We start from the raw sequence: 23,273 nt of genomic DNA, 5'->3' as shown, positions 1-23,273 counted from the left end.
GTAGCAGGTCAGCACAACACATCCTTTGCAAGCTCTCCTGAATCTTTGAAGCACAGTCAGGTACCTGCTTGTGTAATGTAAATACAGTATGATGCAATGCTTCACAAAATAAATTCTGGTCAACAGTTCTGGTCAAAAATGTTGGTCAAACTTGAATCAAGTGGTCAACTTATTTACAACTACTCTGAGTATTGCAAGGAGAACAGGGTATACTTCTTAATCCATTCATGTATTATGTGTCAGTGTCCAGCTGCAATTTTCTGCCTTTGCTTTTCTCTGTAAATGATGTTGTAGAAACATACCATAGTACAAAAATGCCTCTGCTAAGTATGTGCTTTTCCCTATTAATGAGATTTGACGTAAGTCTGTTTATATACCTCTAAATATAATATATAAAACATTTACAGCAGCATGAGCATCTCAATTTTGGAAAAATTGAGAAGGTGAAAAGGAGGCTTCAGTGCAATACAAACAATGGACATAAGCTTCAAATTCCTAAACATAGAAAGCACAGAAATGTGTACACATTGCAAGTCATTAGTTCAAGCTCACCAAACGTTTCCTGAGACAATTACCTTCACTGCTATAAAATTTGCTTTGCACAGTCCTCTGGAGCGTTACTAATTGCTTTTCTTAACCTCCAGAGATTAAAGGATTTTGAAATGAACATATAGACAAGTAGTGACTTTAATTTCAAATCTAAGCGTTATTAAGGCAAACTCTGTTTTATAAAATAGGGTCATTAAGAGAATGTTTCATGTTGGAAATAGCCAATCCTAATCTCTTCATCTTCCTCCAGTCTTGAGAAATTGCACTCTGCCTGTCTTAAAAATGAGATGCCACCTCAAATCATTTCCATCTGGCATCAGCTCTATGTCTCATCTTCAAGAGTACACAGACCCATGTTGGCACTTGTTTCTCAAATCCTTTTCCACTAGGGGGTATGATAGACTGTGACTGCATCTCACAGTGAACATGTGGTGTGATACTGTAATGCTGAAGTACATGCACACGAGGGAGAGGAACAGGCATGCAAAACTTGGTACATAATTTATGGAGATTTAAATCCTGTCATTCATAAATATAATTATAACCTACGGCATGAAAGTGATATGGACCTTGCCATATTGATCATGCTCCAGCTCTGTTTATTCAGATGATTCATTTGTTGACAGGGAAAATGTAAGAAGAATGCTGTTAGTCGTAAAACAATTAAGGAAAGAAAATACTTCTATTTTACACAAAGAATATTCTTTGATTCTGTGTGTGTTGTGCACCCTCCCACCTTCAGATGGGAAATACAAACCCAAGAGGAGGGGATATTATTAAATCAGCAATCAACCTTCAAGTCATTTTGGTATAAACACTGTAATTATTTCATCTCTAGTAAACAGAATAAAAGACAACAGCACATAAGGGTGACAATTTGCAATATGCTTTGAATGTCTTTGTTAAAAAAAACCCCTTACTATGACTGAAGGCAGTATTACTGAAAGTTAAAAAAAAAAAAAAAAAGGCAAAAGTTGTGACAGCCAACAGGGGGGGTAATTAGTTGGTAAAGTTCGAGTAATAAATTTAGCAGGTCATTGCAACAGACACTACCTTTTGTGTGGGGAGAAGTCACTATTTATTAGCCTTGAAGCCAGAACTGCTTACCTTTATTAAAAAAAAATTGTAGAAAAGTATAAGAAAAAAGTGATAAGTGCAATTACATTGTATAGTCCAGAAGCTTTCTAAAATTCAAAATCTTCTCTTACTTGAGTATAAGTTCATTTGTGTCAGAAAAAACGACTAGAAATTACCTGAGGGTAATTGTAGTAGCATGCAGCTCAGGGGAGGGATAGACAAAAAATACTGTCTAACATTTTTAACCTCAGTCGCAGCAGATGTGGGTGAGGTTTCAGCCTGGACATTGTGGTTCCCATGTCTGAGTGTTTTCCCCTGCCCAGCTGGGTGAGTGCTGGCTGGGGTAAGGTGCCAGCCAGGAGTGATTCCTCTGCTTCCCCAGCACCTCCCTTGTCTGTAGGAATGGTTTGTTTGCAATTCATCAGCTTCTAAGCAAGTGTGTGCACTTCAGAGAGCCCCTGTGTTTAGAGCAATATGAAGACAATTGCCATTAGTGTTAGCCAGGCTTCAGAGGGTCTGACAGCAGAAAGCAGTCTCATCTACTCGACTTAAAGTTCCTGGTTAGGAACTATCAGGGGTGCATTTTAGACATCTTGGAACCTTTTCTCAGGCTGGTTGACCTCTTGTTAAAAAGTCTTTAAAAAATATTTTGCAGTCAAATAATTACTGGTTTTGTTTAAATGTTCTCATCCAACACATAATGAACAGTGAGGAATTCCCTAAAGAGCATCTTTTGTTATTGAAATGTTTATTTATTGAGTGCTTTTGCCAGAAGCCCCCCATGAGAAAAATCTCATTTTATGAGCTCCTGAAGCAGTCAGTTCCCAAAACATCAAGCAGAAATGCAATTTTGACCAAGTAATCTCAAGGTCTTTTGTTTGCTTTTAAATAAACAGAATGCCAATGTGCAAAAAGTTGTGACAAAAGCTGCTTTATTTTCTGTATTTTGCAAATATTCCTAGTGAAACCATGCTGATGTGGTGCTCAGGTGATTTCTTACATACAAGAATTCAATTGCTACAGTAGAGGAAGACAATATCCCACAGAGCAACAAATGAGTGGGTGTTTTAAATGATTCTGAGATTTATTCCTTCCTGCAAAAGGATGGTGTTAACCCAGTATCATCCCACTTGCAAAAGGAATTTTTTTTCCTCACCCTGTTTTTTGTTCTTGTTTTCCCTGAGCAGTGAGGAGAAATGACTACTTGTGGCAACACTGGTGTGGGCATGACTCAGATCTTCCCGTGTTCTTGGATTATCCAGGTGGAGTCAGTAGAGAATAGTGGGATGGTTGCTGACAGGCTTCACTCCTTGGAAATCCCTGTCTCTCACTGCCTGGGCTGGGTCACCAAAATGATCCAGTTTTAATCTATATGATGCCAGGAAGTGCAGGGCTGCAGGGAGTGGGGCAGGGCAGGACAAGTGGGAGGAAGTGGGGAGTGGCTGAGAGATAAAAGTAAAACATTCGGGTAAGGGAAGGAGGGCAGGAAACTTTTTGTCTTTGCTGATGGAGCCAAAGCATAGCTACATCGTGGTTGAAATTTGGTGTTGGTTCCAGATTCTCAGCTATAATGGACTATGCAGTGAAGATTTGGGGGATATCTGAAACTGATTTTTCTTTCTCCTCTATCTTGGTCGTGCAAGAGCTGCATACTGGGGTGATGCCCACTTTTATTCAAAGCAGACTGCTAATGGAACTGTAAATATCTGAGCAGCCAGAGAGGAATCAGCCTTTCTCTTCGGCTGGCAACACAGAAAGAAGGACAATGCAAGATTAGGTAGAGTCAGTGTTTGGTATCCTGAAACAGGTGCATTTTATGGTTGGTTATCTCAGGGTTAGTGACAGAATTGGGGAATAGTCTGGGTTTTTGTAAAGCAGTTATCTCAAATAAAAAGTGTTTTGTAGTTGTTGAGTTTTTTAATCTTCAATATTAATACAATGTTGACAAAAGTTTTACAATTGCCTGGCATTATTAAAAGTTTTTCTTGACCACTAGTGACCAGACTTTTAGAGTGTCCTTTAACAATAAAATCTGTTTTCTTTTTCTCCCCTTCCCCTAAGAGTACCTAGAGAAAAATGATTGATTAATGGCAGTTGCTGTTAACTCCAGAATAAAATGTGTGCAGTGCCTGCTTTGCTAGTAAAAGATGAAAGGATATTTCTTATTCTTATTCTTACTTTGATTCCCTTTATAACCTCAAAGCAAAGTCTTACTGTTAATAATAGGTTTTTTCTGCCTGAAATGGAAAAAATTTAAAGGTCTTTTTGTCTAGGATATATGTGATGCAATTAAGCACACTTCATTAAGTGCTCTCCATTCTATGATTGTAAGAGATGAACATGTTACTGAAAGAATAACTTAATACTTAATTTCAAATCCTGCAACAAAATATTTTTAAATTTATTTCTTTTATGCAGCAATTTTTTAGATTTGATTCTCTCCTAAGCCATGGCCATAGGAAGTCAAAAGCTGTTCCATGTACAGTTCCAGACTGTGCACTTCACCTTTTAAGCAGGGTTGTTCTTCATAGTATAAATGCTATGTATAAATAGCATATGTATAAATATGCAGAGTATAAATTCTTTTCTCTGATAATATGAATTAAAATAACCTTAGGAAGTTGCATAATACATAATATGTAGGTAAACTTTTATAAAATAGTGCCAATTTTTGTTCTTCTTGAGACCCTATGCTCTTCTCCTCTGTAAATTCTTGCATTATAATTTATATAGTCTCTTGTTTCCCAGAATTTATTTTTTTTAAAATAAAAAACCACTATATGGTTATGTGTATTTTTCTTTTGTCTTTTGTAGATAAGTATTGACATATAGTTTTAAGGACATCACACCAGAAATTTCTTCTTTCCTTTCATCAGATGTGCATGTAGGATATTTATTGGGATGGATGGAGAATGAATGCAACATTACTTATACAGATTTATTTTTCTTTAAAATTGCACAATGATTTTTGTGAAACCCTGAGTACATCACCATTTTACATCTGGCTAATCAGTACCTTCCTCTGTAAATGTCTTACAGATTTTAGTGCCATAAAGGAACATCAGGCTACACCCAGAAAGGTCCCCACAGAGTCAAATAATTTCCCCTCAAAAATTGTTCCAGGAGGTGATTACTTCTGTTGTTAAGTGATAAATACATTGTGGTATGTTTCTGGTCAAAACCAGCTATTGGATCAGATATGCCCAGAATCTTTTCTCCACACATATTCTTCTAGAATACGATCAAGATAAATATTCTGAATTTCAATGTTGTCCCTCTGACTTGCAGTTGTGACAACAGGAACTAAAGTTCTGTTGATGTTAGGCATATAAAATGTGAAAATATATGCAATCTTCTTTGGATGCTGAATTCCAGTGATGATCTATGCTGTTCTTGAGTTAATAACAGTTTCAGTGCCTCCATTTTGCCAATTTCATAATAAGAATAGTATTTACAGGAGTGTTCTGAAGTTTAGTTAATGTCATTGAAATTCTTTCAGACGGGCAGAAAATACACACAGGAAACCACAAGAGGTATAAAAATGAATGCAAATGTAGCTAATGAAGCAAAAGGAAGAGGGCTAAATGGTGTCTTAATAGGTTCTCTTTAAAAACCTATTTTGATAAGGAATATTATGCCATGTCTCTTGATTATGAATCTTACATTTTTTTAATAATCTCTTTCAGTGTGCTGGGACCAGCTGTGACCTTCCGAGTGCACTCAAACCTCCAAAACATTTCAACTGCAGATGTTGCCAAAGAAGCAGGTAAGTCCTTGTCCTCCTTTCCTAAACTGTGCCCACCCACGTCTGTTTAGCAGTCAGTACCAATGCAGGCAGCACAGACACATCCTGTTCTCCCAGAAGACTGACATTTAAAGGGAGAGACAGTTGAGAGGTGAGTGGTGGATGAAAAATTGCAGTTTAACATCTTTGAGTCCATTAAAACTGTTTGAGACTTCCTTGTTTGTCAAGAAAATTAAATAGAGACTTGTAGTCAAGTTCCAGCATGATGAAAAACTCTTCAGTGTTGTCAAAAACTCAGAAAAACACATTAGTCATTTGTAAAAGAGAATGTAATACTTTCACTGTTCTGATACTTTTTTTCAGGGAACAAAAATGTTATTACATCTTAGCCTTAATTTCTGGAACAAAAAATGGTAGAAATATGCCTTTGTTGATGTACTGTTTAAACACCAACAATGACAAGTTAATAATCTTGGAAGTAAAGGTTGTATTTCTAGAATTAAGCTGCTTCTGAATAAGTACAACTGTTCTAAAGACTTCTATTGGCTCCTTTTGAGCTTGGCTATTAATTGTATTACGGAGTTGTTGACGGCAAGAAATATTTCTGCAAGGTATCTGGATTGATAACTGATTTGCTTCCAAATTACTCAACTGATAGGCTTTAAGAATCAGAAGTAAAAAATTGCAATACTGCTTGACAACAGAAACAAGAAAAGTTCATGTAAATAAACACTGGGAGCTCCAAACTGTCCATTAACTTCTCTTTTTGCTTTACCATGGATGAATTTAATTATAAAAAGAAATGGGGTAGTTCATATGCCAGAACTTTCCTTTGCAGGACCCTTTGCATTGGAGAAAGCTGTGGTTAACTGGTGGTTAAAGACTGGCAAGGGTTTATCATGTCAAAAAGCCCTAGATGTGTACTATCAGAACTCAGAAATTACAGTAAATATTGAATTATGTGACTCATTAATTTTTCCTGGGAAAAATTAATATGGCTTTTTTATAACAGTGCCCTCTCCTGTCTTGTAAAGTTGTTGAATCTCTCTGAAAGGATCAACAAATGTGATGCTGTTGGTAGAGCCTGCCTGGATTGCCAGAGGCTTTTGACAAGGTCTTCCCAGAAGTTTCTAAGGAAACAAATGGTTTCTTAGAATGTGAAATATGGAACAGAAAAATGGTGAATCACTAATTGATTAGGAGGCAAGAAAGAGAGATTAGGAATAAAGTATTAGTTTTCTACAAGGGTAAGATAGCAAAAAAGGTGGAAGGATCTCTGCTGGGACTGTAACATTCAACATAGTTATAAGTGGATTAGAAAAGAGAGTGAGCAGGATGGTGAGAAATCCTGCTAATACTGAATTATTCACAGTATTAAAGGTGAAAGTTGATCTTAGCAATGTATAAAGCTGAGTGAATAAACTCAAAATGGCAGATGAATTTCATTGTAAATTACTGTAAAAAAATTTCATATGGAGAAAAAATAGCTTTGCATACAAAGTTGTGGGTCTAAGTAGTAATGTAGTTAGTGTAGTAATAGGTAATTTGATGAAAATGACAGTTCAGTCCCCATTATCAGTTGAACAAGGAAAGTGTTTATAAGAATTATTTGGAAAGGAGTAGAAAACAGAACAATATCATTTGTTCTTGCATAAATCTATCCTTTGCCTGTGTTTAAATACCACATATAGTACTGCTTCTCATACCTCAGAGAGATTGGAAATTCTGGTTGAAGTGGAAAGATTCAGGGAAAGGCAGAAGGCATGACTGTAAGTATGGAATATCTTCCATATAACAAGTGGAGCAGTAAGGCAGGAAACTTTATTTTGGAAAAAAAATAAAAAAGACAAGTATGGTATGAACTCTAGAGTTGCACAGTGCATGTGGACAGGACTGTAAAATTGCTTTTGCAATGCAAGAACAGATGAATCTGGCAGAAGGCAGGTTTAAAATAAATCAGAATGCAGTTTATAGTTTTTCCAGTTGTGGATAATGAGGCTTACATGTGTTCAAAAATTTACACATGAGGAAATTAATGGAATTGACATCCACTGAAATTTAGCAAGACTGTGGAAACATTGTTAAGAAGTCCAGGAGGTTCCTGATGCGCCTTGGCCTGTTCCTAACAAGCTACTCTGAAAACTAAAAATGCTGTGACTCGTTTATTTAAGCAAAATTCAAGATATAACATTATGGTTTTTGTTACCACTGGAATCAAAATAGTAGTTTTCAACTTCCTTAAATGCTGCTGACAAAGTACAGAGGTTCTGGGGACAAAATAATGCCACCCCAGAGAAAGGGCAACAAAGTGGTGAAGGATCTGGAACAGAAACCCTGTGAGGAGTGTCTGAGAGAGCTGGAGGTGTTTAGCCTGGAGGAAAGGAGGCTCAGGGGAGACCTTATCACTCCCTACAACCACCTGAAAGGAGGCTATAGCCAGGTGGGGGTTGAGCTCTTCTCCAAGACAAATGACAGGACAAGGGGAAATGGCCTCAAGCTGTGCTAAAGGAGGTTCAGGTTGAACATTAGGAAAAATGTCACTGAAAAGGTGGTTGAGGACTGGAACAGGCTGCCCAGGGAAGTGAGGGAGTCACTATCCCTGGAAGTGCTCAGAAACGAGCAGATGTGGCACTTTGGGATGTGGTTCAGTGGGGATGGTGGTATTTAGTTAAGGTTGGACTTGATGATCATGGAGGTCTTTTCCAACCATAATGTTTTATGATTCCATGAATTTCTGCAGATTCACCAATTTAAATTCATATTTTATATAGTAATTTAATCTAATGATTATTACATTAATATCCCAGGCATTTTCTAACTTCCATTTGCTTAGTGAGTTAAGAGTTTCAGGTTTTGATGGCTGCAGAAAGAGGTTTTTATGACTTTTTCATAAGCTTCTTGTGGTATTTCAGTGTGGCTATAGTGTTGTCAGAACTAAACCTTGTGTTTGCCCTTTACTAAAGAAAAGAGCTCACAGTTCTACCCGTGCGTCAAATATTTTAAATTTTAAAAGTATCTTATTTTTCCTTTCTAACTCATGAAGTTGCAGGGCTTGTCAATGTACTCACTAATCAGTTCATTTATTTTAAGCAAACTTCTTACTTCCAGATCTCTAAAGCCAAAAATAAATTCCCTTAAAAAATCAACAGCAATATATACTTACATAAGAAGCTTTTTCAGGCTCTGGTTGTAATTAAAAATTTTTAAAGTCAACAGTGTCTTGAAGAAAAGCATTCCAAGTACTTTATTTACCAAGGGAAGCCACAGGAGAATAAATCAATACATACTTCCAAAGTAGGCACAGGTAGGTGCATAATTCCATGCTGTACTGCTATTAGGTAACTTGACATCCCTCCAGGAGCTCGGAAAGCAGATCTTGTTTACAGAAAATGAATAGAACAAATGGACAGAAGAATTTCACAGTCTGTCACATCCTTAGAAATGAAAAGAATTTGGAAATTGAGGTAATCAGATGCCATAATAATTATAGGAATGTAAATTATTCAGATTTGCAAAAAGGAATCTATTTGTGCAGATGTTATGTACGTGCAAGTCTCACTGATAGCCACAGGAACAGTTTCTGTGCAGCACTTTGGTCTTACTATTCATGTAGCATATATTTCTGTAACCAAAATGGATACACTTCATATTTTCCTTGCACTATTTAAGGTTTAAATATAGGGAACTATATTTGAAGTTTTCCATCCTCCTCTGTGGGGTTCGAAAAATGTGCAGGTTAGAGAAGACATGGGATTCTTTAGCAACTATGCAAAGAGGTGAATGACTTAAAATATCCACTAAAAACCAGAGATACGGAACTACAATAATAAAAATGGTTTCTTCTATTGTCTTGGAGTTTGAGGTTCGTTCTTGGTGCACACATGACCTTTCTAAGGCAAAATAAGCTCTCTAAAATCCTTTAGAGACCTTCTTGCTTATAAAACTTTTTTTTTTCCCAGTAATTCACAGTTCCAATTCTGTGTAAATGTTTTGATTGCTTTTTTTTTTTCAGTTTCTAGGGATACATAATTATATGGAGAAGCTGACAACAGAGTAATTTAAAATTGTGAATAGCTTGCTTTCTCACATTAGCAATACCTTTATTTGTTCTTTGAGACCAGAGCAGGATACCCAACATTTTGCCAGCTTCACACACTTTGACGTTCAAACGACAGAATACGTCTTTCATCAAGTAGCTGTCCTCTGGCCTATTTCTGTTTCATAAGTCAGGTTCAATGGTGCAGTGTAATTTCATCTCAATGTTTTGAAGAAATAAACTTTCTTGAGACATAGGTGACCTGCTCTAGGAGTAATTACAGTTGGCATGACATCATTTAGGCAAACAAATGTTTATTTCTTTTCTCTTCAGTTTAAAGGTCAGGAGAAATCTAGCAGAGAACAATTATCAGTAAGATAACTCTATGTAAAATTGTAATATATTTGGTATAGAAATGAGAAAAGAAGTTGCTTTATATGTAGTCCAGAATCCTACCATTTATGCAAAGACAGTGATAATAAGTCTGAAGTTTTTCTGAAGTTTCCAAGCAAATAATTTTGGCATCAGGTGCCTGTAATGGTCATATATACTGAACACATGAAAAAGAGATGTGGGAGAGAAGTTTTGGACACAGACACTCAGCACTGCTGAATTGAAATAATATTTGCTTGTATGTAGCTGCAACCTCTTAGTGCTAGAGTCATGCTTACATTTCTTTTTGTATTGTGCTGAAGTGCAACATTTTAGGTGTTACAAAAACTGAAGACTTAAAAGCAAAGGGCTGCATGCATAATGTAGGCATGGTAGTGATGGGGATAGGTAGCACAACAAAAGGCAATGCATAACCAGGTATTAGGGAATTAACAGGTCTTGTGTTCAGGTTCTTGTGTCTAAGATGCCTTGCGATACCACCAGCATGGAAAGTCAGATATTTTGATTTATTTAATGTATATATAGGAACATCAAGAAAAATTTTCAATTTTTTTAAAATTTTCTGTAACTTTTAACTAATCCATTGGTTTCGATGGTTTGGGGGTTTGCTTTTTGTTTGTTAGGGCTTTTTTTTACTTTTCTGTTGCCCTGTTGGTGAAACTCACATTTTCACTCTATGCATGAAAGGGACTATTATCCTGACTTAGAGAGTAGGTTGTTGAGTCATATGAACTTGTCTAAAAATCATTTCTCTGCAAAAAATTTAATTCTGAAAAAAAAAAAATTGCAAAATTACTTCTGCTGAAACAGACAAATGCAAAAATAATATATTTTTAGTCAAATTTTACTTTGTTATACAATATAACAAGCTAATTTGAATAAAGACACTGCCTCAGAGTTATTGGAATAGATTTAAAAACATATAGAATTTCTCAGCAGTTTTAAATGACTGAAAATGATTAATAAATCTGTGATCTTACAGATTTCGAGACTGAACATTACAAATTTTGGTCATGTCCCAGCTGAAATATCCATGAAATATCACTGAAATATCCATGGCAAAAAATATGCAATAGAACTTTTTGACATTGAAAGTGAATATTTTTGTTGAAGTTGACAGCTCTAAACAGACAAAACATCATCCTTAGCTTTTAGCATTAAACAGTCCTTTTGAGATGAAAAGAATACTTCAAACCCCTTAGAGTTAACTTACCCTGTGTAGTGTTTTCAGCTGATGTCTTATTGGTTTGGAGTGGTCCTAGATGTCACAGTTCTGCTCCTAATTAGGATGACTAAGTGGCTGATCTCTTCATAAGCCTGGATCCAGTTGGTGAAGAAAGTATTTATGCCTTATTCTGCCTCTAATATGTTATTTTTTGCTTAGCAGACCTGAGCTGTATTTACAGGCATCAAAACTTACTCTTCTAAATATGTGGGATTAGGTATCTAGGTAACTGGTTTAATTTCAAAGGCTCTTAGTTCCCATCACACCCTACAAGCCTTTAGTGACCTTGGATAGTTATCATGATGGAATCCAGAACTTTCTGATAACCATGAAATTTAACTTCAAAGCCGTGTCAGACAGTGAAACAATCCACCCACATTAAAAAAATGGTTCCAGGTTTTTCTTTAGCTTGAAAATACTCATGAGGACCCTGCCTTATGCAACCACTGCAGAGATCTGTGAATTGCTCCCATTTCTTAAGCGCATTTGGCAAAATCAAGATTTTGACACACGTCCAATCTGGGCCCTGCTAAAAGGGGCTGGAGCTCTGACATCAGCATATTTTGAAATTTTTTTCCAAATTCGGGGCTACAGATATGCATTATAAATGTGTATTAAAGTTGTTTATCAGTTAAAGTTACAGTGCTTAAATGCATTTTGGAGCTGTTAGCAGCAATTATTTTTTTTGGTATAATTGAAACATACACTTCAACTTTTAGCAAATAAGATGTAAGTCCAAAATATTGCAAATTATTTACGTGACTGTTTTCTTGTATTCATTCTAGTCCTGCAGTGACCTCTTCTTATTGGTCAAAGAGGGTTATCTTTCCAGTATGCAGCATGACAGAAGTACAATAAAAAGCACATTCATAGAATATCTCATCATCAGAAAGTCAACTGATGAGGATCTGGTTCTCAACTTAAATTCACTGTTCATTTCTAGGAACGCTGCAGAGCCACACTCTTCTCTCTGCCAATAAGTATTGACCTTACCAGCATTGCTGACAGAAACATAATAAGTATTGTTATCCATTATTAGCAAGAAAATTTTTCTAGGAGGTTCTCAGGAGAACAAGAGAGAGAGAACTGTCTTCAGATTTATCTTCATAAAATATAACTTTGGATCTCCATATAATAAAGCTACATGTAATATCTGCATGTAAAGAATGTGTAACGTAGAGAAGGGAAACTGGGAGAAGGAGCCACAGTACAATGAGGAATGAACCATCAACTGCAAGAGTAAGACTGTGAAGTTTTATTTAGTTATACATTCATTTCATTAAAAGCATATTTAGAATAGATATTACTGACGCATGTCTGAAAAACTTTAGGTTTCCTCAGTTTCACAGAGGAATTTGAGCAGAAGCTGGGAAATATCATTTAATGAAGTGATTTCACCATACTCTGATTTTCTTTCTCTGGTTATTTCAGTTTGTGATTAAATACTGCCTGTCTTTTGTTGCTTTTTCGATCAGTGTTAGTTAATTGTTAAAAGTTCTTTCCATTATACATTTCAATTAAATAAATGTAATCTGGAAATTTATTATTCTTGGTACTGCTTCTCTTGCTGACATAATGAAATTTGACGATTTTTTTTGTGCTGGTTTGCTAATAACAACATCCACCTTCTTTTTCATGGTGACTGTCAGTGCAGGAGATACACATTCTGTGTCCTCAAAAGGAAGAAACTCCTATTTCTGGGCAAAAAAAGTCTTCCTTTTCTCTAAAAAGTTCTTTCAAAATCATTATAAGCAGCCCTGGTTGTCTTGTTGACTTTTGGCATATGCTTTGCAGGTCTTGTGAGAAGTCTCAACAAGATGAACTCTCTTGCTTCAGGTACCAACCTGTCCATGCTGGCAGAGTGTCTTTGTTCCTTTTCCTACCCCACAACTGTGAGCAGTGATGGTTGTTTTGAACATATTCATTGGTCAGTCACTGTCAGATCTTAATTCAGCTGTGATGAAGTGAACAGAACAAGTTGAAAGTCTTCAGGTGAATTCCTTCCCTCTATATAGATTTTTGCAGATCATACGATTAGATATCTTTCTCTCTGAGAGGGTAACAAAGAATGTGTGTGTGAATAATTTGAAGTTCATCATCAACTTTGAAGAGAACTGACAGCTTCTCTGTCAGAAACTTTGAACAATGTAGCCAGGAGGCTGTGAGGTTCATCTGATTTCATGTGCCATGTCACTGGTTTAAGTAGGGTTACAATTCTTTGGTCTGTATTATGAAAAGTAAAGGTTTGACAGGTCTTTTTCTGTTCCTACCTCTCCTAAGTATTTTGGTGCAAATGCTGAATTCTCCTACTCAAGCCTCCTTAGTTCACATTGTCCTTTTTCACCTCCTGAGCCCTCTGTAGTGGATCGATTTCCTTCACTGTATCATCAAATCTATCTGAATTATTTTCCTCAAATCCTTCTGTTGCTGAATAAAGGATGTCATTATGGTTTTGAAGATTATTCAGAAACTGAACTGTCTCTTTCAGTACCAAATGTCTGATACAATGATTAATGAGTTTTCAAGATGGCATTTCTTTCCCACCCTGTTCTTCTGTTGAAAAATAGAACAAGTGAGGAGTGCGACCATTCAGTAAATGCGCCTCAGTCCTGAAGAATAACAAGTACCTTTGGTTATGATTCTTCTCCATAGATTTCCTTCTAATTAAGATATTCATTGCTGTAATTAGTAAGGATGGAATTCATTTTAACATACACCCCTCTCCTCTAAGAATAACTGTGAGGAATCTAATTTTAGAGCAAAATATTTCTCATCTTTAAAACCACTTTCTGTTTTAACAGAAAATTATGGAACTTCCTTCTGTTCAACTTATAAAGTGATGTCATCTATTCCAACATAAACCCCTAAATCCAGCTGCTTAACTATTGGGAATTGTAAAGCTAGCTAGTAATTTCGTAGTATTGGGGAGGAACACAAAAAAGAGCTAAGTAGCATTATGTAGTTAATATTCTTTAATTTAAAGCAATGATGGTTTATGTCATTGCATTTTCATGTCTCTTATTTACACCCATTCATAGAAAACTATCAGATTGGTATTAAACTAAAATAAAGAGAAACACACCATTGGTGTAGTGTAGATATTAGAATATTTTGGGATACAACAATTAATACCTGAACCACACAGTTATACCAAGGGTTCAATAGGAAAGGCAGAATTGACGCTTAGATTAAAACTCATGTATTTCTGTTAGGTGTTTTTTCTGAAATCTGTAAGCAGGTCTATGGAGACTGGTAAAAATAAGTCTTCTATTTAAGTAATTTATATCATGGTTTAGAGGTTAATAGAGATTTTAAAGCTGAATTTTTAAAAGAGCCCTCTGGTAATATACCTAAATGCATTTTAATAGTGTGGGTAGAATTCATCTAAATCAGTTGCAGCTGTCTAAATGTTAGGCATTTATTCAAAACCAGTTGCCTAGATTGCCTCTGTTCACAGAGAAAAGATAGAAGCTTCTTCCTGTAATTGCTGCTCAGTAACATACTCAAAAATTTTTTTTCTATTGATAGATCTCTTAAAATCTTCTGGTGCAAATCCTGATTTCTTCTATGTAAGTCTCCTTCATTCACATTGTCCTTTACTAACATATTCAAAGCTCTTTAAGAATTCAAAATTAATTTAAGATAAAGTAAAAATACAAAAATTTAAATTTTGATAAATATTACCATGTGTGATACTATTAAATAACCAAATTCCTGCAGTCAGCTTCTTCACACGTACACAGCTGATAATGCAGGATGAAACTGCCCGGTAGTTGGAGTGCAAAGTGGTTTTCTTTTAAGCCAAAGATATCTCCCAATAAATTTTTGGCTATGGAAGTGAAAAGTCTTTTTCCATTTAAATTTGCTACTGATTTCCATGCACAGATTTTTGAAACTGACCCGTACATTTTATGTGTAGGACAGTTTTCAGCTGGTGCAAATCAACAAATGGCTGCTCTAAAATCCATGGTGCTGAGAATGTGTGACTGAAACAAAACACTTTTATTTTTTGTATAGCAGCGGTACTGGGGCTCCCACTGTGGACATAGTATCAAAAAGTCCCTATACTAAAATATTCGAGAACTAATTTTATTTCTGACTTAAATCAAAGCAAGCAGAAATCCCCAAACCCAAGACAATTGCTTAATGTTGTATTTTGCCATATTATTTAGCAAAATTGCTTCTATTTAGCATTTTTATGAGAAGCAACACATTTTCCAGGAAAATTGAAATATATGTGCAATATGATATATACAACAATAATAATTACAATTCCAGACATTTCTAAGTGTTATAGTCCTTTAATAAAGTTTTATGCATTTTTGTGCGGTGTACTTAAGACACTATCTCTGTTTACAGCAGATCCTAAGCATATTAAAACAAATTATTTAGGAATGCAACAGAAGAAATCTGGTAATGCCAGTACATAACTGGCAGCTTTTATGTCAAGAATAGATTGGCTGTGTAATATTTTTTGATGATTATGTAACTTTCTAGGTAAGCATAAAGAAGGGAATTGAAGAAACCCTAATTTAGGTCAGATAGCGTTGTAACCTCATCTTTCCCTGGAAAAGAACAGTCAGTACTTTTTTTTTTCCACCTATTAGACAGATTGATTATAACTTCTCAAAATGTGGAACAACAAGATTAACCTAACGATTTTAAACTGTGCATGCAAATAAACACTAGGCACCATGTGGAACAGGGATAAGGTAGAACAGATAGTGTTCTATTTTAGTCAGTACAAACAGGAAAATAGTCTTTATCTGATGTAAATATCCTATTTTTAATATATGAAATTGGATGATTAGTAGTCTTGTGATTTTAGCTGATAGCTTTCGTATCAGCCAAAGAATAAAATTGTGAGTGAGAGCGGTGCTACTTCAGGGGTCTATGAAACATAGTTATTATTTAAAGCACAAGAAAAAAACCACAGAAAATCAATATACTCATCTTAGAATCAGGCTGTTGTCCCTTTTACCTGGAGAAAAGCAATAGCATGAAAAGGCCCTTCTCCAGAAGCATGGTGTTTTGGTAACAGTGTGTAAGGACAGCTGACCTGAACGTGGGAGCAATTTGTTCTCTCGGTAGAACACGATTTACAGGATCTTGGGAAGGAGGCACAAATGTGACCCTGCATGAAAGGGCAGGTGGAGGGTTTCTGGCTGCAAAAGGCTTAGTTAGGAGGTCCAGGGGATTCACGTATCATCCGTCTTGAAAATAGGCACTTGCATGACCTTCTGCTGCTGATAGCTCGTGCCGGGATGTATCTGAGAAGGAAAGTAATGAGCTCCTGATAGTGGGACTAGGAATTATTTGAGAGCTTTGGGAGAGTTTTTAAAGATAAGAAAAGTTTGCTGGCAGTGCTCACAAGGGCACACTTGTCAGCAGTGTTCAGACCTGTGTGTTAACATTGCCTTCATTTTAAGCAGTCTTTCTCCTATGGACTGAAGGCTACTTCAGCAGCTGCTGCTCCTACCTGATACTGTGCACAGTTGTTAGGGAATGTTTGGACTACAAGGTAAGGGACTTGATTTTCATGAATTGTTTGTCTTCTGGACTATCTGTGGCCAAAGAAGGGAGTTTTTCCCCCCTGAGCTTTCTGAACTCCACATATCCATTCTGACATGCAAGATAAGATCAAGTCAGATTTCTCACGTTTGATCTTGTTCCTATTTGGAGATGATGTTTTCCATTGTCTGACAAAAGTTGTTTGCAGGATTTAGAGATTAATAACCATTGTAATAATCTGCAAATACTAAAATCTTTCTAGTATTACCTAGTCCTCAGGAAAATGTTAAATCCCTTTGTTATGTTTAAAAAATATTTTCCATAAATTTGAACCTGCCAGATTAAGAGCAATTGTATGACTTTATGTTGGCCGAAGTCAAAAGATATCCCTTGATTTTATCTAGCCATAGATTTTTCAAGTAGTGCCTGTAAATTCTCTGCACCTCCGTTTTCTTAATTGTAAATCTGAAATATGAACAGGAAAAGGCTTTTTATGAAAAAAAATTAAGATATAATGTGTAAGTTAATTCAGAGGATAGACAGTACCATCACCATAGGATAATTATGCTCATTTTTCCCTGTGCTGCTTCTGCTGCTTTTTAGTATTTTTTTCCTGGTTGCATCAGTGCAACAAAATCAGGATGACAGCAGTCATAAAACAGTTTTGGTTGAAAGATCCATCTAGTGGGTTATTTAACCTGTCCCCCAGAATTGTGATGGGATTGGCTGGCAGGAGATCATATAGCAAATATTTGATAGCCTGTTGAAAAAAAAAGACAAAAAAAGACAGATGAGAAAAAAATGTATATGCCAAAATCCAGAGGGTGCCTCTTGGCAAAGTTTTATAGACATTTTAGATCAGTAACAAGAAAAGGTAGGTAGCTACACCCCATTACTCCTTCCTAAACAGCCAGGTAATTACTTTTGGCATTTTGACAAGTGTTTACTGGAGTGAAGGTCAAAGCTGTCAGCAGAGAAGATCTATGCTAATCTGCTCAGCTGGAGAAGACTCAGGTAGCTAATGTTTGTAATTAGAAGTTGTGGAACCCAGTTTTCACTGTAGTTTTGCACTGAGCATAAGTGAACTAATAATACAGAGTAATTTCATTTATCATAGTTCACAAAATTAGCTAAATGGGTGCTTAGGAGTAAACATCCAATGTGAAATTGGAGAAATATGGGAAATCTGTGGTACAGACTAAATGTATATTTGTGTGCATATATTTGTATGTGTAGTGTTATATATAGACACACAAATGCATCATACATGTTTATTATGTATGTGTTTGTTTGGCTTCACATGTACACAAAGATAAATAATGATAATACTTTTAATTTACATTGAAAAATATTAATGAAAAGAAAAAAAGAAAATAAAAGAAGAAAAAGAAAAGAGAGATAAGAGAAAAGAAAAATAAAAGAGAAGAAAAGAAAAGAGAAGGAAAGTAAAAGAAAAGAGAAAAGAAAAAAAAAGAAAATAAAAAAGAAAATAAAAAATGCACTTATTGTACTTAATAAAGGTGCAGGAAATTAAAAAAAAATTACTAGAAATTCACATATAAAAATTCAATGCATGCAAAATATTCCCATTTTTCTTGTGGGAGTTATCACTTCATCCAGCACTACTCTGTGAATGGATTTGTTTAATCCAGAGGGCTTTTAAACTGCTAAAGTACTTTAGCAAGATATGAGAAAATAAGAAAGAAAAAAAACCCAAACCAAATAAGTGTATTAACACAATTATGAAGAGAATGAAGATTTTTATAATACGTGTCATTTTTTTTATAATGTTGATTTTCTTTTCGTGGTGCTATATTCATGTTTTTATCAGACTAAAGTAAAAGTGATTCTTCTTGCTTGTTGTGGTGTTCTTTGTGCTATTGAAAGTGTGTAAGTGTGTATATGTGGAGATATATATATATATATAAAGAGATAAGCAGAGAATGTTTCAGAGGAGCTCAAAGTGTTCAGCTGTGCTCCTAAACTCCGGACAGCTCCTCAAGTCTATAGTGATTTCACACACAATTCAGTGTTCATTCCCTCTTGAGTTTGTTTTGTGAATTAAAATACCCAATATAAGTATTTGGTGACCATGAAATTCCTACTGTGCATGGAGAAAGAATGCAGACCTTCAAAAAGTAATGGTTTGGGACTGATTGGTGTGTACTGTGGAAATGGAGGTCAGGATTTGATGGCGAAATCTAAGATCTAAACCTAATGAGATAAGGTTGCAATGTTTCAGTGCTTGCAGTCGGAGCTGGACTAGGATTTCTTTGGTAGCACTCAAAACATACTGGTTTTTTTGCTGAGGAATTTTTAACCTTGATCAGCTCTGCCAGAAAAACTGTTGAACTATTACCAGTGAAGAGCCATGGGACTGCAGCACTGACGAAAACATTCCTCTGATAATTTTTGACTCTACATATAATCCAGAGCAAAAAGAGATAAAGCTTTAAATCTAGGACTAAAGAGCAGTATGTCAATCTAAAACATAGACTTTAATTGAGAGAAAGATTAATTTTTTTCTTCTGAATTTCATGACTGAGCCTTTTTCAACTGTTACATCATTGCAGGGAACCCAGAACACAACTCATTTTGGAAAGAGATCAGAAAATGCTTCTTTTTTTTTCCCTCCCCACCCTTCCTTCTCTGAATGGATTTTGTGTATTATTCTTTCTGACATTTCTCTCCTTGGCATTTTTCCTCTTCATGGGAATCACCATGTATTCATTCTCTTAATTCATTTAACAACTTGAGGGTATATTCTGCATCCATGTGCAGCAATATAGCTGTGAAACTCACATTAACATTAATGGGAAATGTGCAGCTAAAATCAACCACACTGGGTGTAGTTACAACCCTTGGCTGTAAAATGGATTTGCACATTCAAACAGGAGTTATTTCCACTTGAGAACTGGGAAGTCAGAGAGGTTATTACATTATTTTATATTAAATTAGAAGTATTTTAACATTATTTTTTAATGTGTTTCAAACTGAGAAATCCACCTGCTATAGAACTTGTTATTTTATGTTGCAACATAATGTTTTCAAAGTTAGGTAACATTATAGGCAAGTAAGCTGCCTTTCACTTGGCAGCTCCCAATACTCTACTTTCTGTACGGTTTAGGAAAATATGTTAATGATTATTATTTGATGGTAAGTTAATATCTTTTTAACTTCGTGGTGAAGAGTCAGATGCCCCTCTCAGGTTTTCTGGTGTAAGCATGGATAGATCCAAACATTTGCAATGGTTTTCTCTGTCCTCCTGCAACTCTGCTTTTTTGTCGGGTCCCTTTTCCTCTCATTCTATCCACGGCTCTTTTCCTACTGGCAGCAAAGCTATCATAGAATAACTGAATATCTGAAATCAGCAGTGGGGGCAGAAAAGAGCTGAAAGCTGGGAGATGTGGTAAGCCTAGAAAAGGATGTACGGGTAGATGTTTGCAGAAGTGGCAGTATGGACAAGGAAGCTGATCCTCTTCTCTGGTTATTAAACTGGTGAAGTGTTTGCATACTTATCACATGGTTTTGTACATATTGCTTCTACTTCTCTGATACTCTTTGCCAGTGTGAGTAAGTGCATCCATCTCTCACATTATATTGGTTTCTTGCTGTGTTAGATGTAGGTAAGGAGCATCAGAGAGTTTAAGAGCTCTAATTTGGTGTCTTCTGTAAAACTGTTAAACTGATATCCATTATATACTGATATCTGTTATGCAGCAAACAACCATAAATGCTAGTTGGCAGATACTTATGTGTAGAGGCGTATGTACCAAGAATGAATTATAACTTGCCCTCAAGAGTTTTAAACAAACTTAGTGGAATATTGCCATACAGGTTAAATAAATCTTTGCTTTAGACAGAAAGCAGTAAGCATCTAAGACTCCTCATTCCAAAAGAATGGAATCTTACATCTCAGATTTCTTCTCTGAGAATAAACAGAAATAGAAACTATTACAACAGAATGGTCAGTAACACAGCAGACAGTCCACAGCATGTTTTCACTATCACGTGGATACCTTCAAGTTCTGACACCCCTAGGAACAAGCTTCAATGTGGCGTTTAGTGTGCATCTAGTAATTGCTATTAGGTTATCATTGGTGCCACTGGTGAACGTCCTTCATGCTCCCAGTCCCTATTCTGGATAAACACTTGCAATTCACACATGGTCACGAAACCACTGTTTCATGAACAGTGGTATCATGAGAGGTAAAACTGAGTTTGGGGTAGATCCGTGCAGGAGTATGAAGTCTACTGCTGGTCAAGCCCTACCCTCACCCAGGCAATTATGTGGGAGAGATTGTGTTGATGCTTATACGTGCTAAGGTTAGATAGTACATTTATACCCTTTATATTTAAAGATACTCTGCATTCTTTTAACATCTTTATCGCATTAATAAGAGAATTCCTGGAAGTCGGTGTATGTATTTTTAAAAAAAGGTGAAACCAGTTGTATTTGATTTCCATACTCCTCCTTCAGAGCACTGCTGGAGATATGATACATGGCTAAAGGAACCAGATACGGCCATTCATATAAAAACCGACTCCAGGGCAAAATCACTTTTCACAGATTTTAAATGTACTGTGTAGTTCTTGAATTCTTTCTTTCACGTCTGAAACTTCAGTTATACAAGGAAATTCCATTCTTCACCATTCTGTTCAGGAACTGTTGTACCCAATAGAAATGCACTTGAGTGCATCTTCTATTTGTGGAGATCTTAAAGAGTTCTTGAACACATTCCAAAATGCGCAGACGGGTTCTGCCCTTGTGCCAAGGGAGATGGGAGTCACAGGTCTCCAGCAGCGTGCAGGGGAGCCTAAGCTACTGCAGTGACTTTTTCAGAATCACTTTTTAGAGGCTGGTATTTATCTTGATAAATCAAAGTGTTTATAATTGATGGTGAAATAGTTATTTTTAATTCTGAAAGATGTCCAGATTCATGAAGTATTGTCATACAGAACCTCTAACACTAAATGTGGTAGGACACAGAGGAAGGTTGTGCCCCCTTAAAATATCTTCCATGTTTTATTTCCAAGGATCTTTAAACTTTCAAAATGCATATCTGTATATCTGTGGAAATTACAATTATTTTTTCACCAGAAGATTTTTGGAAAGATTATAGGAACAAAAATCCCCTTCAATGTTTTAGTTTTCTGATGAATTCTGAGTGATGATTACAAAATTTAGACATGACACTTATTTTGATTGTTAGCTAAATTCTTCTTACAGGATTTTTGTGTACAGAAATGAAAGAGTTCCTTTACATTTACATGTCATAAATCTGTCAAACTTTTCATAAGTATTGCTTGGCTAGTTCATCTTTATCCTAACCCTGGCATGTTTCTTTTGAAAACATTACAAGTAAAAACATGACATTCTAATTTCCTTTTTCATTAGTATTTTTTTAGTTTATGAACATTCTTTGCTGCTTTCCAAAATCTGATCCATTTTTAATTTTTTAGGGCATAATTTCCCACATTTTAATAGAAGATATTTCTTTTTATCTGTAATTAAATCCATAACTTGTTATTCTCAGAAGGTTATGGATTGTGACTTGACTGTTACAAAAAATGACTTAAAGAGGCTCCTAATATCAATTTAGTGTGAGGATTTAATTTATTATTCATTAGTTTTGTATTCATTGTAATAGCAGTAATCATTATGAACTCAATGGGTAGGTATGAGAATGTCAGGCACACTATATTTCCATAGAAATTCAGTTCATTAGTCATCTTTAGCAAAATATAAAATACCATTCATGCATTATTGCTGTCACTTGTTTCTCTTTATAATTATATGCCTGTTACTTTACATAAATATCTTCATATGTATAAGTGGTACTGGAACTTAAAAGTTTCAATACATGCATAAACTCCCTTGTCTGTCCTTACGGCAACATAAATTTTGGTGGTTTAAATCAAGATGGCTTCACACAACTTACGACAGTATACAGGCTAATTTCACATTTTATTTTAAAGAAAACACTTTCAAATTATGTCAGTTTACCTTGGCAGAATGTGTTGATTTTTTTCATTCATACACTTCTGCTTTTTAAAAAAAGCTTTCAGTTTAGCAATGCAGAATTCTAATTTTTATTTCAAACTAATTCATAGGTTGATCAGAACATATGTAATTTCCTATTTTAAAATGAGAATTAATATTTTCTCTTCATTGCTATTGTATATTTTGAAGCGTTCAGAATAGAATGGTGATGGTTTTTTCCATACATACCTCAGGTGCATCATTCTTAACTGTCCCATATTTCTACGACTGCATCCTTTGACTGGTAAATGATTCTGCTCCCGTTAAAAATGAGTTGACTGAATGCCTTGGAAAAAAACAAGTGTGTTTAGCATCGTGCCAACTAATTACAGTGGCTGCCTTGCAGCTCAGTGTTGAATTGGACTTGTCCTTCTGAGCATGGACCCAATCAGTCATGGTCAGTATTGTGTCAGCTAACTCAATTCTTTGTAATCAAATTTAAATGTAAGAGTGATTTTGTCTCCTCTAACTCAGGTGTCTTTCGTTTTAGCTGCTTTAAGTATAAGCCAGTCAACCTTGGCTCCTGTTACAATCAGTGCAGTGTAATAAGTGCTTCCAGAGGGTAATACATTTCATCCCATGAGAGGTGTCTGTCTCATCTGGAACTCCTATATCTCATCTATCTCATACATGTCTATCACACTTATGATTGGTGTCTAAGACAGGTCAAGTATATATCATCCCCCTGGGGATC

General features: G+C 35.7%; 1 protein-coding gene across 2 annotated transcripts in view; it reads left to right on the top strand.

Annotated features, from left to right (window-relative positions):
* The window catches only part of PTPRN2 (protein tyrosine phosphatase receptor type N2), a 653,490-nt gene that overhangs the window by 289,431 nt on the left and 340,786 nt on the right, over positions 1-23,273 (top strand). For both annotated transcript variants that reach the window (XM_048327270.1, XM_048327179.1), the window contains exon 11: positions 5,313-5,392. In XM_048327270.1, the coding sequence (XP_048183227.1) occupies positions 5,313-5,392 (80 nt within the window). The remainder of the gene's footprint in view (positions 1-5,312; positions 5,393-23,273) is intronic.

The sequence above is a fragment of the Corvus hawaiiensis genome, chromosome 1 (genome assembly GCF_020740725.1).
Source record: "Corvus hawaiiensis isolate bCorHaw1 chromosome 1, bCorHaw1.pri.cur, whole genome shotgun sequence".
NCBI lineage: Eukaryota > Metazoa > Chordata > Aves > Passeriformes > Corvidae > Corvus > Corvus hawaiiensis.
This window is presented reverse-complemented; position numbering and strand designations above follow the sequence as displayed.